The sequence below is a fragment of the Rousettus aegyptiacus genome, unplaced genomic scaffold, assembly GCF_014176215.1.
Source record: "Rousettus aegyptiacus isolate mRouAeg1 unplaced genomic scaffold, mRouAeg1.p scaffold_m13_p_2, whole genome shotgun sequence".
Lineage (NCBI taxonomy): Eukaryota > Metazoa > Chordata > Mammalia > Chiroptera > Pteropodidae > Rousettus > Rousettus aegyptiacus.
The window spans coordinates 7,832,743-7,849,020 of NW_023416295.1; the positions used below are offsets into that span (position 1 = coordinate 7,832,743).

Genomic DNA, 16,278 nt, shown 5'->3' on the forward strand with positions numbered 1-16,278 from the left:
TAAAGATTCATAAAAGCTCAACATATTGAAATAAAAATCTTTTTTTTTTACTTTTTTTATTTGATAAAAAGTAACAACTTCAGAATATATTATGGAGCTCATGCCCAAATAGAAATATTTATCGTATTTAGGCCACCACATTTGTCCAGATACCTGAATTATCCCTCAATTTTAAAATGGCTTAAATGATGTAAGGTGTCCTAGTTCTTGATTTCTGGGAAGATATTATCCTATGAGTGGGCAACAAGGCATTCTTCATTCAGCCTCCTTCTCTGAGATTATTGAAGAATAATTATCTACTTTTTTGATAATTTGAGACCACAACATATAAACACCAAACTGAGAAAAAATTTTCACCTAATCTGATTTTTTTAGAAACATATTTAATGTCGTGCATTTATTTATATCTACTGCAAGAAAAAACAAATTATTCTTACAACAAATATTTGATGTCCATTCTGGGACGCACACTGTCCTTGGTACTGCAAATGAACAAGGATGTAGCAATTTGGTGCCTGTTTCCATAGCCCTTACGTATCAGTGGGAAAGACAAACAACATACATGGAAAACCTCTTTGGAAAAAAAAAAAAAGTTGTTAGACAAGAGTGTGATGAGAGAAAAATGAAAAGAGTAATGTAATGAAGAATAACTGACTGGGGAAAGTGTCTACTTAAGACAGGATGTTAGCATTTGAGATAAGATCTAAAGGAAGATAAGGTGCCAGCCATGTGAGGAATTGGTGGGAGACTTGCGTTTCAAGCATTACGGTGTTCTAGCTAGCCTGAAAAGTACTCCCGATATGAATCAACTAGAAAGTCTGGATTAAATATAATACACATCCTTTTAAATACAGGGCTGAGCTTAACAGTCTTATTAATCATCATCATCATCGCCATCACCATCATCATCATCTCAGAGGCAGAAAAATGAAAGGATCTGGAAACCAAAGTGGTAAGTTAAAGCTGATTACGCACCTGCTGTCGAAGCATTTGTCAATTTCAGTAACCTACAAGTTCATTTTCTAAAAGCTAGACTCAATCAGGAAATGATACTGTAGGCCTGTGAATGGTGAAGACTTAGAATGGATACCAACCTCCACATTCTGAAGCAATATGTTCTCAGTATAAATATGAACTTAGGAAAAATGATCACCCACTAGAAAAAGGATCTGATTTTTAAAAATCTATCTCCCAGGGTTAGGGCTCTGGGTAGAAGGGAAAAGAATCCCCTAAGAATTTGTAACCATAGCTTGCCCTAATGCATGTTCGGAGTTCTAATTTATACCATCTGTGGTCCAGGAAACTTCCAAAATGATAAATTACCTTAAAGCAATCTCAAATTAACAATACTGTGAGACCTTGGCAGAGGCAGAAATGAATCTCTAGATATTGAAGCCCAAGTCTCAAAGGATTTCAACAGAGAAAGCCCCATCAAATATGAGCTCAGAACCTCAAATTGCAAGAAGGAATCAGAGCATTGTAAGCAAGACTCACCACAAATATCAGATGCCAGGATTAACCCTAACAAGGACTTCAGACGTTGGAATTATCAGATACAGAATGTAAAATACATATATTTTAAATGGTTGAAAAAAAAATAAAGTATACAAAAGAGGAGCAAGGAACAAACTACAATAAAAATAGGATTAAAAAATAGATTTTTAAAAATCAATGAAATACTGTAAGAGATAACATATATAATCATTGAAATTAAAACCCTTTAAAATAATTATTTAAGAAATAATTATTTTATATCTAGAATTATAGTAAAAGAAAGGACTTTTGTCTCCATCCACAATGGACTAACCGAAGCTGAATTTACCCTTCTTCTGTAAACAACTAGAAAAATGAGCAAATTATATGAAGCAACAGTTAGACTTGTGCAAAAAAACATCCCAGTGAGAGAAGGGAAACAAATGTGGTGAGCCCTATAAACACCCAGCTTTCTGCCTGGATTCCTTTTTCAGACAACAGTTTAAAGAGGACAAACCTGAGCACAGCCCAGAGGGCACTCTCAGTTGAGAAGTCAGAGATTGGAGGGCACTGGGTAGAGGAAGAACTGCGGAAGTCTGTGGTGGGGTCCACTCGAGTCTGTTGCTAAGCACTGAGCCATGCACGGATAGGTAAAATCCCACAAAGCCAGAGCTCTGTTAACTGAACAATTCCGCCAGCTCACAAACAACTGGGAGAAGTTTGGTTCCAACGAGACAGAGTAGAGAATCCAAGTTAAGCATGTGCAACATTTAGTAGAGACCCTAAAAGGTTCATACCATAGAATTAGGTGAAACTAGCCCCAACAATAAAGAGTAATCTAATCTTCCCCTAACAAAACTTGAAAACGAGCATTGAAAACATCTAGCTGAATCAAAAGTAGTTTAACCAAGAGTAAGCTCAACAGTCTATAAAGACACCAAAATCCATCACTCGACAACATAAATGTGCAATGTAACATCCAATCAAAAATGTTTCACTTACAAAGAAGCAGAAAAATGTCACCTATAACCTACAGGGTAATTGAGCAATATAAATATATCCAGAAATTACAGAGATGATGAAATTTCCAGACTTTAGCTTTTAAAAAATATGCTTCAAAATTTAAAGGTATACATGAACATGAAATTTGATGAAAATTTCAGACTTACAAATCAAAAAGTACAATGAACCTAAGCAGCATAAATGAAAAGAAAACTACATTGTCACATTATAATCAGATTATTAAAAATTAGTGACAAAGACATTGTCTTAAAATCAGCCCAGAGAAAGAGAAATCTTTTAAAAATCTTAAAAATTTTTTAAATTGCATACTTCTCATTGGAAACAATACAAGCTAAAATACAAAGAATGACATATTTACTGTGCTGAAGGAAAAAGATTGCCAACCGAATATTCCTTCTCCAGCAAAAAAATAAAAGCTATTTGTGGATAGACTCTATTATCACTATGTCGGTTCTTCCTAAGTTGATCTACAGATTCAGTGCACGCTCATTCAAGATCACAGCGATTTATTTTGTGGATATTGACAAATGATGCTTAAGTTTATACAGAGAGACAAAAGACCCAGAATAGCCAATATGGTTTTAAAGGAGAAAGACAAAGTCAGGCTGACACTGCCTGACTTCAAGACCTTCCTACAAAGCTATAATAATCAAGAAGGTGTGGAGCTGACGAAAGAATAAACAAATAGGGCAATGGAACAGAACGCAGAGTTCAGAAATAGACCCATACAAATACAGTCAACTGAGCTTCGACAAGTAGTCGAAGGCAACACAATGGAAAAAAAACACACTTTTCAAGAACTAGCACTGGAACAACCAGACATCCACATGCAAAAGAAAAAAAAAGAATCTAGATATAAAACTTACACTCTTCACAAAAATTAACTCAATATGCATCTAGACATAAATATAAAACACAAAACTATAAAACTCCTAGAAGATAACATAGGAGAAAGTTTAGGTAACCTTAGGTTTGGCAATGACTTTTTAGATACAACATTAAAGACATGATCTATGAAAGAAATAACTGATAAACTGTACTTTATTAAATTGAAAACTGCTCTGTGAACGACACTGTTATGAAGACAAGTCACAGACTGGGAGAAAATATTCTCAAAAGAAATAACTGATAAGGACTGTTATCCAAAGTATAAAAGGAACTCTTAAAACTCAACAATAAGAAAACAAACAATCCAACCTTTAAAAATAGAGAACAGTCTTGAACAGACACCGCACCAAAGAGGGTATACAGATGGCAAATAAGCCTATGAATAATGTTCAACGTCATATGTCATTAAGCAATTGCAAATTTAAACAACAGTGAGATACCACTACACACCTAGGAGAATACCCAAAATCCAAAACACTGACAACACAGTCAATAAAGATATATATACAAGATTTGAACATTCTCAATCAACTTGACTTAATTAATGTTTATTAAACACTCCACTGACAACAGCAAAATACACATTTTTTTAACTAGAATGCATTTCTAGCATTCACCAAAATGGACAATAAGGTTAGAAAACAAATCTTAATAAATTTTTTTAGAAATGAAATCATATAGAGTATGTTCTCTGATCACAATGTAATTAAACTAAAAAATTAATTACCAAAAAAAAAAAATGTGTAGGGAATCCTCCAAAACATTTGGGAATCAACAACACACTTCAAAATTATCCATTGGTCAAACACTAATTAACAAGGGAAATTAGAATAACTTTTGAATTGAACAAAAATGAAAACACAACATATCAAAATTTGTGAGATGCAGTTAAAGCAGTATTTGGGGAAAAAAATTACTACCTTTAAACATTTCTATCTAAAAAAAAAAAAAAAGGATAGTCTAACCTCAATGATCTAACCATCCACCTTAAAAAGCTAAAACAAAGATGATCAAACCCAAAGTAACGTGGAAGAGAATAATAAAAATAAGAACAAAAATACATGATTGCAAAAAATAAAGACAATCAAGAAAACTAAAAGCTTTTTAAATCAAAAGATTGGTAAATAAGTAGATGTTTACATATTTAAAGTTAAACTAAAATATTTAAGATGTATAGTGTTTAATTGTTATTTCTCCCTTCAATGAACTTTTCACAGTAAGTAAACAACCACAGGACCTATTGGTAAGAGGCCTTTACTCTAGTTATGTATTTATTATTACTGTTACCTTCTACCTGTGGCAAGTGATTCCTTTTTTCCAAGTATTGTAATGACAAAATTTCTTTTCGAAATAAACGCATTTAGGTTACATAAAGTAAACAGATTTAAAGAAGTTTCTTATAACACCGTAGGAAGGCAGATATGGCAAAAGTCATGACAATGGTTTCCTAATAAATGAAATTGGGGGGATACTGGGCTAGATGATTGCTGAGATTCCTGCCAACTCAGAAATCCTACAGTTTAATCTGATATCTTATCAAATATGGCCTTCTAAAGCTCTTGAGTGTTAACTGTGAGGTCGTAAGTGGGAAAAAAAAAAGCCATCTACATATATCTACATACACATCTGTGCATTATTCATAAATAAATAAGCAAAGCTATACATTTCAAAAGAAAATGAGAACTAAATTCTGTGATGACAACTATTCATTCTGAATTCCCCAGTCATGTAACATGGAATATGAGATTTACTGTAAATAGAGCATGAAATTGAGATAAAATAAAATATCCTGACAGACTCATTTTGAACCCGATGTTCAGCGTCAATCACTTAGATGTGACTTCTGTTTTAGTAAGAAATAGCCTGGAATGAATTTTTCTAATGACATCATAAAGTCCTAATTTAGTAAGAACTTAGTCCCGGAATTTACTTTTTAACTAAATGAATGGTTTTGGAGCCTTTTCCTTTGAGCTCAGTGCTGGCTTAGTTCCACTTTTCTGGAACTATGTATATTGTTTCCATTTGTGATCAGTGAACTTTTCTTTCATTTGAATTTAAAAACACTAAATATCTCTTTGGTTCCATTCATTATTTTCCTTTCTCTCTGCTCAATTTGGAAGAATATCAACATTTTCGAAAGGAAAATCAAGCTTACTAAGGATAATATTAGCAGCACAGCATGCTAGAAACAACCATACCTCCATACTGTACCTTTCCAGAATTCTGTGAGAAGAAATCCAAGGGGCAAGGATCCAGGCACTAAGACAAGTGCATCATTACTTTCTAATTTATATCTTCCAAATGCCCTCGTGAGCTGGTTTTTCTTAGGGTTATTAACTTGTCCACGTTGAATAGGTAACAGATGGTAGAACTGAAATCTACAGAACCGTTTTGCAGGAAGGGTGCTCAAAGCACCCTGGTCTCCAGCAGGTGGTCAGAGGAAGCAACAAGGCGAAGACCAAGAGGCAGGTGATTCCTGGCACTTTTGAGAAGCAACAGATGGTTTTGTTTGCTAAGTAACGACTGGGGTGGAGCAGATGAAACTGGATTGGCAGAGGAAGGTCGCGAAGGACAGACTTTAGCTTCGAGGAGTCCTCGTAGAGTTTTGACAAGAATGGTCAAAGATAGGCCTTAGAACATTAATTCAGCAGCGGTGCGAAGGAGACTTTGAAAGGGGAAGAATAGTTGGAGCTCAATGGTTAGGAAGCTGATTTAGTATAGTCCAGCCAGGGAGTGACAGTGAGTGAAATGCCCACAAGTCTCAGGACTCAAGATCTAATGTCTGATACCAAACCTTGTTGCAAACTTGGATAAATCATTGGACCTTACGAGGCTTAGCATCCTAATTAACAGAAAATCTATCTGGATCCTCCAAGATCAAAAGTTCTAGAAATTCAAGACGACCTAAATTCAGATAATTTCATGATCATAAAGACAGAGATAAGAACGTGTACAGCATACTTCAGAGACGGAAGTGAAAAAACACAGCAACTAACTGAACATAAAGGGCAAGAAGGAGAAATCAGAAGACTGCCAGATTTTAAACCTAGACGCTCAGAAGGGTCAACAGAAATAAGAAACACAGGAAGATAGGAGGGCAACTGGAAGTGGCTTTAGAAACATTGATTCTGAGATGTTAATGAGGCAGGTTGGATATGTTCAAAAGACCAGCGGAAAGGCTAGCTCTTTTTAGAGCCCCAGAATCAGGAAGAGGGGCTTCAGCCGGAGTTCAGACTTGGAAGCTGTTTTCACAGGCAGGAGAGAACATGAGATTGCTTAGGGTCAGACTATCAAGAAGGGCAGTGAACAATCAGCATCGGCTGCAGCTACACTTACTGGAAACACAGGGAACCAGGTTTCAGGCAAAAAGTGTCCGGAGAGGCAGAAATTCAGGGGAGGCCAGGGTAGAGAGGGTTCAAAGAGAAAAAAAGCCTGTCTGATCAAGGGGTAATGCTCTGCAGAGCTGCTTTATCTAGAAAGCACTAATTCAGAGAAGTGGCACTGATAGAAATCAGAAGTTTCAAAGGCAGAAGATGGTATCAAAAGGTCTTTGCAAGTTGAAAATATGGTTGAAGGCATTTCTCGGCAAAATGACTTGGAAACCAACGGAACTAGAGTAGGTATTTCCTCCCCGCCCCACCCCGCCGCCCCCTGCCAGCACAGTCCACGTGCCACTTGCATTAGAATCACCTGGGGTGGTTATTTAAAAATGCAGGTTTCTGAGCCTCCCTGCAGAACCGCTGGATCATAATCTCTTGGGAGGATGCTCTGAGCATCTTCGTTTCAAACACCGCTCAATAATTCTTATGGATACAGGCCAGGGTGCTTCGGTGTGTTTTTGAGATGAACGGAGGGTGTCAGCGGAAAGATATCAAGTTGAGACAAAGCTGGGGAAGCTGATGGAGAGTAATCCTGGAAAGGCAAAATGGGACCTAGGGTGCCAGCAGAAGTATTAGCCTAAAAGGCTCCACCTGTGTCCAAGGCCATCCTGCTCACTGTGGCGGAGATTCACGCTCAATAGAGCAGCCAGCAAGGTCCCCACGAAAGGTTTAGCCTTGTGCTTCCACTCTCAGTAATAACATATTACCATCTACAGTGACGGCCTTGATGCCAGAGGTGGACCAGAGGCTGAAGTCTCAACAGAAGACAGAGCCGCTGATGAGGTCCCCAACCTTCCCGGCAGCAGTGGGGAGAGCACGGACAGCTGGTCCCAGCTCGCCAATGAGGAAGACAACCCAGACGACACAAGTAGCTTCCTGCAGCTCAGCGAGCGATCCATGAGGTACCTGGTATTCATTCGGCTTCCCAGGGAAACGGGTCTCGGCATGTATTCCAGAAATGCATTTTAAATAGTTCCCTGCCAAGGGTCCCCAATAGGGCGAAGAAGAAAGCTCCCACTAGGTCAAGGTGCCTGCTTCTCAAGATTTGTGCTGAGAATTATCTTACTATCCAATTATGGCTTCAATTACCTTGGCCAAGGTTAAGAGTCAGCTGAGTTCCTTTCTCTTAAGTCCCCACTAATGTGCTCAATAATGACAACTGTGATTTTTTTTTTTTTTTTTAAATAAGAGCTGCTATTACACCTGGTGTGTTTGATACTTTCTTTCTGGTTCATTTGTATTTCAGATGCAACCCGGGCTGGGTTTACATGAGGCAAGTGTTTTCCACACTGTGTTGTGTCGTTTGGCCCGACTGTTCCTCCCCTCTCTCTCTCCCGCCCTCTGTATTGTTGCTTTGGGAAAGCTCGCGGGGAGCTATTGTGAGGTCAGATTTGATTGGACCCCAGCCAGTCAGGAGATATAAACTAAAAACTACCCCTCCGTGAGGAAAAATACAAAAAGAGTCTTCACGATTCTGCCCAAAGTCTCACTTGGTTCTGTGCCAACAAGTCCACAGACTTTTTACAGAGGCCAATTGAAAAATGGGATTCAGACGCATCTGGGTGTATGGCTCCATGGGAGTTTTACTGCTGGCCATTTAGTCTGTTTAGATTCAAGAAAATTTCATAATGTTGAATAACTGGTCTAAAATTCCAAAATTCAGAAATAAATATCAATTAAAGAGTCCTAGACACAGAGCAATATTCTTCTGGGGATGAAAGGAAGGACCCCTGAGAACAGGGTGGAGAAATGTTATATTGTAGAGACAAAAAGCAAAGAGGATTTGAATCTTTGGGCTGAGCAGACGTTTACAGGGTTAATTACTCCCAGAGCAGAGTTTGAGTCATCAAATTTCAATCAGCGAATATATTTCGTTCCCCCACGCGAAACCAAAACAAGGATTTGAAGCACAGGACATCTCATTGCTTTCTCATGGGATGTCTAAGCGAAGACTCTCCCCTTATGACACACCAGCTCTCCCCCTTTAGAAACTTTACCTGGTAGGGACATCACTGGAAAGTAGAGAAAGTGTGAGGAAACTCAGTGAGTTTGGTGAAATTGGATGCATTCCATTTTGCAAGTACAGACAGAGCCTAAAAATCAGCTCGACTGCACTGCGTTTTGATAAATAAGTTTCAGGCCAGTAACTAGACCATATGTCGATTGTGCAACCTATGACAATAACGCAGTACGTGCTGTCTCTTCCTCCACAATCCGTAAGGAGGCAGATGTTGCTCCTTCCCAAAGATGTTAAGATAAAGGAGCTATAAAACTTTGGTATTCCCCAGCTTCGTGCCCGTGAGTTCTGTAGTTCCATGAGAAAACAAGCCAAGTACATATCCTATGGAATGTCCCACAGAAAAGTCCCCTGAACGGCACAGGGAAAACGTGCATCCACTGGTTTCTGTCAAAAGCAAGTAGATGAGCGCTGCAGTATCTCTGCCAGGCAGCGTTCTCAGTCAGAAGCACCTTCCTTTCTGGGGTTAAACCCCAGTGCCTTCTGCTGATAGATAAACATCCCCGCGGTTTCTAGAACGAGGAAGAGAGTCAAGCTGATTGTCCACTAGGTGAGACTTACCAGATGTGACACCGCTGTAGAAAGTAGAAAAGAAACATGGTGGTGAGGACAATGATTGGCTCGAGCCCAAAATGTCTCTTGTTATGTTTTCCCCCTAATTTCGTCAGAAATAAATATCACTTTAGGAGTCCTAGACACAAAGCAGTATTCTTCTGGGGACAAGAGGAAGGACAGCGGACCGTCAGCGTCAGCAGGGTGTCCAGGTGGTGGAGACGCGTTAATATGTAAACTTTTGCCTTGTCAGCAATGGCAACAGTAGTGCCACTAGCAGTCTTGGCATTACGGACCTGGACATTTATCAGGAAAGCATGCCACCTTCTCCCATGATTCAGTAAGTAGCCGCCGAGACGCAGTGAATGTGAGACCGCCACCCCACTTCCATCTGGCAGTCCATCGTGGTCATTCAGGTCGTGCCCAGCCTCTGGTCTCATCGTGTGTGTGCTCCGCGGTTGGCAGGCATGTGTCAGTCCATGTCACCAGAGCAGGAACTCAGCCCTAGAACAGCCCCGGCTGCTTTCTGATAGCACATCCGCCCCCTGTGGTATCATCATTTCAGATCAAGCTTATCCATGTCATTAGAAATATATGTTGTTTTACCTAGTTGGATGCAGAGAAGCAAAAATCCGTTTACACTGGACTGTGCCCGCCAATGAAGACGATCGTTCAATAGATTATAGTGTGAATGACTTTTCCTTTACCTGTAGACACCTGAGATTATCACTACTAAGTGATAATCACAACACCAAATGGTGCTGTGACATGTCATCCCCACGCAGTAACTCTGCTCCCTGCAGTATGAGGACCATTCAAAAGAGCAAGGGGAAAAGGCGCTTAGAGGAGCACTATATGTATAACATAAGACACGGCGCAGAAAGAGAGAGCATCCTGAGGTCAGGACGACATCTAGACCTTGTGATTCTTCCGGAAAATTAAATGAATCGACGTCTATTTTTTTTGACCTCTGACTTAGCTTACTATTTGGAGATTTCTGGAATTTCAGAAAAATGAAAATGAAGTATAGGGCAGACTCTGCTCACTGACCTATTTCCTCTATTACTCCCTCTGGCTAAAGCATTTTTTGCTTTACTGCGTACTAAGTATCCTACCTGTGGGAGTTCTCTTTAGTGACCGAAGGTGGCAATGCCTCCTTTCTTATTGTGAAAGGCCATTATTCACAAGCAGAGAAGAACATACACATTACCCTGGGTTGTTTTATTTTATTTTGTTTTTTAAAAGAGAACCAAAAAACAAAACAAATAGAAAAAAAAAAAAAAACGATGGTGGGACAAAATTATTTTTCTCCTTCAGGAAACACTTGTGAAGCTACTTTTTCTGTCTTTCTCAATAGAGAAAGCCTCTGTGGGGTGAGCCTAGGACCCCACAGACAGTATGAATTCAAGGAAACCAACACCACGAGCCACCAAAGCTCTATGACAGCAGAAACTGTACCCGCCATATTTCATTTCACTTGTATCACTCGTATATAGAGCTAACAGAAAATCTAGACCCCGAGAAAAGTTTCCATTCTTCAATATAATTATTAGATATGCATGGACAAATGACTTTACTCTCTCTAGGGATAAAGTTACTAGGAATAAAGTTAAATTTGTCAGCCAGATCTCAGCAGTAACATAAAATATAAGGGAGAATCTTCCCTCATAAAAAAAAAAAAATACATTCTTAAGAGCCCCTGTACTTTAATTTTCAGACAAGACAAAAATATAGGACAACCACGGGCCTCTCCGAATGGTCACCTCCTTTCAGCTGTTGGGCCATATGTTCTCATTTTGGAAGCATGTGTTGAGTCTGTCCACTACATTCAAGGCCCACTAATAAGAACTCATTATAAAAAACCACCTCAAATATGGAATATTATTACCATGTCTAATGAAATATTTCAGTTATGAATCTCTAGCTCTAAACCACCTTCTCTCCACTACATCCTCCAATTAAAAAAAAAAAGGCAAAGAAAGAAAAAGAAAAATTTTAACTAATTGACATATTCTTTGTGTAGTTTGGGTTCTGCAGTTCATTGAATACCTCCTCTTATTTCAGATCAAAGAACCATATATATGTAGAAAAAATATTTTCTTAGGCTACAATGCATATTTATGTTAGTGTCATAGTTTAGAAAAAAAAAAATCAGTATGTCAAGATGGAAACATATGGCCCTTTACGGGACAAGTAAAACACAGGATAAATCCTCAAATCAGAACTACCTACATAATCTCTCTCTCCTTGATACTAACCGTTTATGGAAAGAAGATTGAGGAGAACAGGATTCCTCTCTCGAAGTCTCTAACACCAATTATTCCAACTAAAACTGTGCATTTTATCTGGCCTTTTTGTTTGTTTGTTTTGTTTTTTAGGGGCAAAATATTTATTAAAGAGCCCGTAGTTCTATGTTAATAGCCAATTTCATATTTCCCTAGTATTACTTCATCCGATGAAAATGATAAATAAGGAATAAACTTCAGAAGCTTTTAGATTAAAAAAAACCATCACTTCATCTTCAATTTACAGCTTCCTCTTCCTAAATAATACCAACCATATACTGTTGTTTTCTCCCAAAGTGAATTAGTAGAAGAAAAGGAAATTCTTCACGGGCAGCCAGAACACATAGAGGGTAAGCCACGTTCCCATAACTTCGACCCACAGTTGTCTGCAGTCTCCCTGCACAAAGCGTAGTAAGGCTGTGTGGTTGTGTCTCCTCCGAAGGTGCCTCCCAACTGCCAACAGGAGCAGCCAGTGATCGCCAGGGGAGCCTGCTGGTGATCAACTTTGACCTGGAGCCGGGGCGTCCCGACGCTGAGCTTCGAGCCACTCTGCAGTGGATAGCTGCCTCTGAACTTGGCATCCCCACCATCTACTTTAAGAAATCTCAGGAAAGCAGAATCGAAAAGGTATTGTGCTCCACATTTGGATGCCAATAGAGCTGGTGTCTTTATCAGTGCTGAAAACTCAGTGTGTGCCCAGTTAAAGCATTTGAATTAATTGAAGTTCTTTCTTCTTCATTTTTCATCGTCAAATTATGACCATATCTTTGAAGACTTCCACCTTCATTAATGTAATCATGATTATCATATTTTTGACCAAATTTTTCTCAGTTAGTTAGTGACAATGAGAAAGTAAATTGACGAGATGGGAACTTTTCAGAGTCTGTTTTTTTTTTTTTTTTAATGTTTCTTTGCTTGGAAATAAACCTCTTTATAATACTCATTTAAATAAAAGGGAGAAGGAAAGGCTTGATATACAGCAGTAACCAAAGTGAGGCTACACCGATATTTAAAACAAGCCATTGTATGGTGCCAAAAAGAAGGCATTTTTATTTCCCTACCAAACAGGTTTGCATGAGGTAATCTTCCTCATTATCATTCTCTACTTACCAGAAATATAAAGCTAGGGAAGAGATCCTTGGCCAACATCAAAATTAATAGCAATGATTGTTCTAATTCCATACCTCTAAGACTTGCCACTAACTGAGGTAGAATCTCAATTATTAAAATTAAGGCAGGAATTCACCTGTCTTTGAGCTCAATTTTCCATAATTTATAAGTATGCTGCTTTTAAATTTTTTTCAAATTAATAATAATGTTACTAGATTAATTTTTTATTGCTATGGAACAAGCTGCCACAAGTTTGCTCACTTAAAACACTGCTACCCAGCTCTGCTGTCAGAAGTTTGGATGGATTCTACTGTACTCTCTGCTCAGGGACGTACTTATGAGGCATAAATCAAGATGTCAGCCTTGCTGGGCACTTATCTGATAATCGTGGGGAGAAACATGTGCCCAAGTTTGTCCGAGTGATTGTCCTAATTCAGCTCCTTGTGGTTGTAGGACTTCAATCTCTGTTTCTTCACTAGCTGTCAGCTGAAGGCCACTCTCAGCTTCTAGAAGCTTCCCACATTCCTCATCATGTCGCTCCCTCTAGCTGCTCATGCTGTCAATCTCTCTTACTTCTTCTTCCACCAGAGAAAACTCTTTTATAGGGTTTATGCAATTAAATTAGTTTCGTCAGACAGTCCCTAAATTAACTGAGGAATCCCTTTTGCCTTGGAAGGTAGCACGATAAGGGCACAATTCTCTCATCCAATTCATGGGACTGGGGATTAGGGCAGAAAATCCGGGGAGTGTTTTATCCCGCCCTCACTGCTACCATGCATTTTTTGATGTTTTATTGTCACAAATTGCCTCCACATACTCATTATACTTGTTTCTAAACAACCTGTGAGAAGAACAGAATGAATATTATTGTCCCTTCGTGGTGAATGAACAAGTCAGGACTCAGAGAGGCTGGTCCTGGAGAGAGTCCCCACATAGTGATAGTCACGCGGAGTTCTGGAACCCCACTTTTTCCATAAATGTCTCTCAATGGTGTGTCTCTCTCAAGTTAAAGTGCCTTGGAGTTAGTTATAATCTGGATATTTTTAAACCTATAATTATATTCTAATTCTCATTGCCAAAACCTAGCAGCTTGAAATGAAAGGTCCTTTACCACCTTGCCCATATGCTTGGTTATTTGATCAGCTTCCCCATCTTTGCAACACTGGCCAATGGGATTCCCTACTGGAAAAATCGAGGAGGCCTAGTTTATTTTCCATGCCCTATCCTACTTTGTTATCTCTCTCTCCAATCAATAATTTGTATTCTTCTTCATGCCTAAGACTACAAACCACTCTATACCATCTGAATCTAAATATTTTCCTATCCTTTGTTTATAAGTACAAGGTGATGAGTCACTCACTATCTGATAAATTCTCCTTCTAGCCTGCCTAGTACAAAGGGTAGAATGAAAGAGCACCCTGCATAGATAATCCCAAAGACCCCTTACCATTGGGAAGAAGAAAAGAACATTCTAGGAGAAGTACATTCTTAGATTCCTGGGAAAACGGAAGACAGGTTGTTTTCTAACTTTATCCTAGAGCTCTACGTAGTGCATTGTTTCCGATGGCCTCTTAATAGAGGAGATTTTTCTATAATCTAACATTTTGAAGAAACAACTTAATGGTCTATGTAAAAATATGCCTCACAAATTCCCATTAGGTGAAAAGACAGGAGTGTGTCACTTGTTTATGTAAATCATGTCCTGGAGTGGGCTGGTGACTGACCTCACAGCAAACCAGGTGCCTTCCTCATGGTTACGCCTGCCTTGAGAATTACTTCCTTTTCTTGAAAGCAGTGCATAGAACAGAGGAAAGAGAGGAAACAGATGTTGATTACCTTTCTAAGAAAGTGAGGCTCAGAAAAGAGACGGCTTCACCTCTAATCTCTTATTCCATTTTATGAGCCAAGTGGTGGAAAGAAAATAAAAGAGAAAATGTTGATGGTATTGACCATTAACCTATTTAAAAAACACTACCCTTCGAGTCTCAGTTTTGAAGAAGTACATAGCAAAAGAAGGAATAATAAGGAGGATTTAGATACTGTCTTAGCCAGCATAGGCCGCTATAACAAAACACTATAGATTGAGTCACTTAAACAACAGACTGTTATTCATCACAGTTCCAGAGGCTTAAAGTCCAAGATGAAGGTGCTGATGGTTTTAGTGCCTGGTGGTGACTCTCATCCCAGAGCAGAGAGAGAGCTCTGGTGCCTCTTCCTCATCATACAAGCATGAATCTCACCGTGGAAGCTCCTTCCTCATGACCTTATCTAAACCTATTTCTCTCCCAAAGGCCCCAGCACCCAATGCTATCACACTGTGTGGTAGGGCTTCAACATACGAATGTTAAGGGAACACCAGCATTCACTCCATAATATAGATACTAAGCCTTTTCATTTGTAAATGTAAGAAATTGTCTTTAGCTGATTCCTTTAGTCGTGGTGCTCAAACTCAATATATGAGCCAGAGTCACCTGAGGAGCTTTAACAGACCCCAATGTGATATGCTCTGGCCAATTAAATCAGAATCTCCTCTTGGGATGAATGAAACCCAAGCATCAGAGTTTTCCAAAGTTCCCTGGTGGTTCCCAAGCACAGCCAAGGCTCTATAGGCCATAATTTCAGGAGCAATGTAAAGACCAGTGATTTGTGCTTAATGGAACAGAATTCTACCTCGTAGCAAAAGAAGGTAGCTACCTATGTTAAAAGGTAGAAACCTATGTTAAAAGTTTCCAAAAAAAAAAAAAAAAAAATCACACAGCTTGCAACAGCTCCCATAGAGTTCATCATATGATTTGGTTAACAGTCCATCTAATTTAGTAAATGTACCTGAGACTATAAAAGATACTTTTCTTCAAATGAATCTGCCAATATCATCATAAGATATAAATTCTGGTTTCCTAAGACAAAGTGTTTGCTCAAGGAAATGTCAATTATGACATATACAAAGAGAATCTAATTATTATTGATTCTAAAATAGCCAAAATGAAAAATTATGACTTACTTTTCAATGAATTGGGGGAAAAATCCGATCCTTGACCCATGAAAGCTGATTAGGAAATCACCACATGGGCAGTGAAAGATCTAGGACCAGCTGCTGTTTAGAATACGGCTTTGAAAGGCTATGGTAATGAGCTGAGAATCTCCTTTTCTGGCTACTTCACAATCTTAGCTCCATTTTTATCTAGAAAGTTTTATAAGTGGCGGGAGAAAAGAAAATATAAGACCTTCCTATTCATCAGCCCTGCAGATGTTTCAAGGTCTCAACACCTGAGATTAACACATCACTGCCTCGGAGCAGGCTGTATTTAGTGGGACCAGATCCCTTTTAAAAGCCATATTGTTGATATCAGCCTGGATTTAGAAATCACGAGAGATATTCCAGCCTGTGATTATTCTACAAACTATTGGCAGCGTGGCCTCGCTGGGGGAGCATTTTGATAACTTTGGGCCAGTCAGCGACATCCTGTAGTCGTTACCACACTGGGAGACTCTCCTTCAGCAGGTCCCAGGTAGAGAGAAAGAAGCTGATATTTGGCTTCAGAAAAGTCTG

The 16,278-nt window shown here is 38.9% G+C and overlaps 1 protein-coding gene across 11 annotated transcripts in view; it reads left to right on the forward strand.

Annotated features, from left to right (window-relative positions):
- The window catches only part of LOC107515045 (SPHK1 interactor, AKAP domain containing), a 123,889-nt gene that overhangs the window by 103,078 nt on the left and 4,533 nt on the right, over positions 1–16,278 (forward strand). For 2 of the 11 annotated variants that reach the window (XM_016153402.2, XM_036236997.1), the window contains exons 8-11: positions 7,481–7,666; positions 9,587–9,673; positions 11,916–11,968; positions 12,061–12,245. In XM_016153402.2, coding sequence (XP_016008888.2) covers positions 7,481–7,666; positions 9,587–9,673; positions 11,916–11,968; positions 12,061–12,245 — 511 coding nt within the window. The other 9 variants (XM_016153393.2, XM_016153405.2, XM_016153420.2 and 6 more) reach the window with 9 other exon arrangements.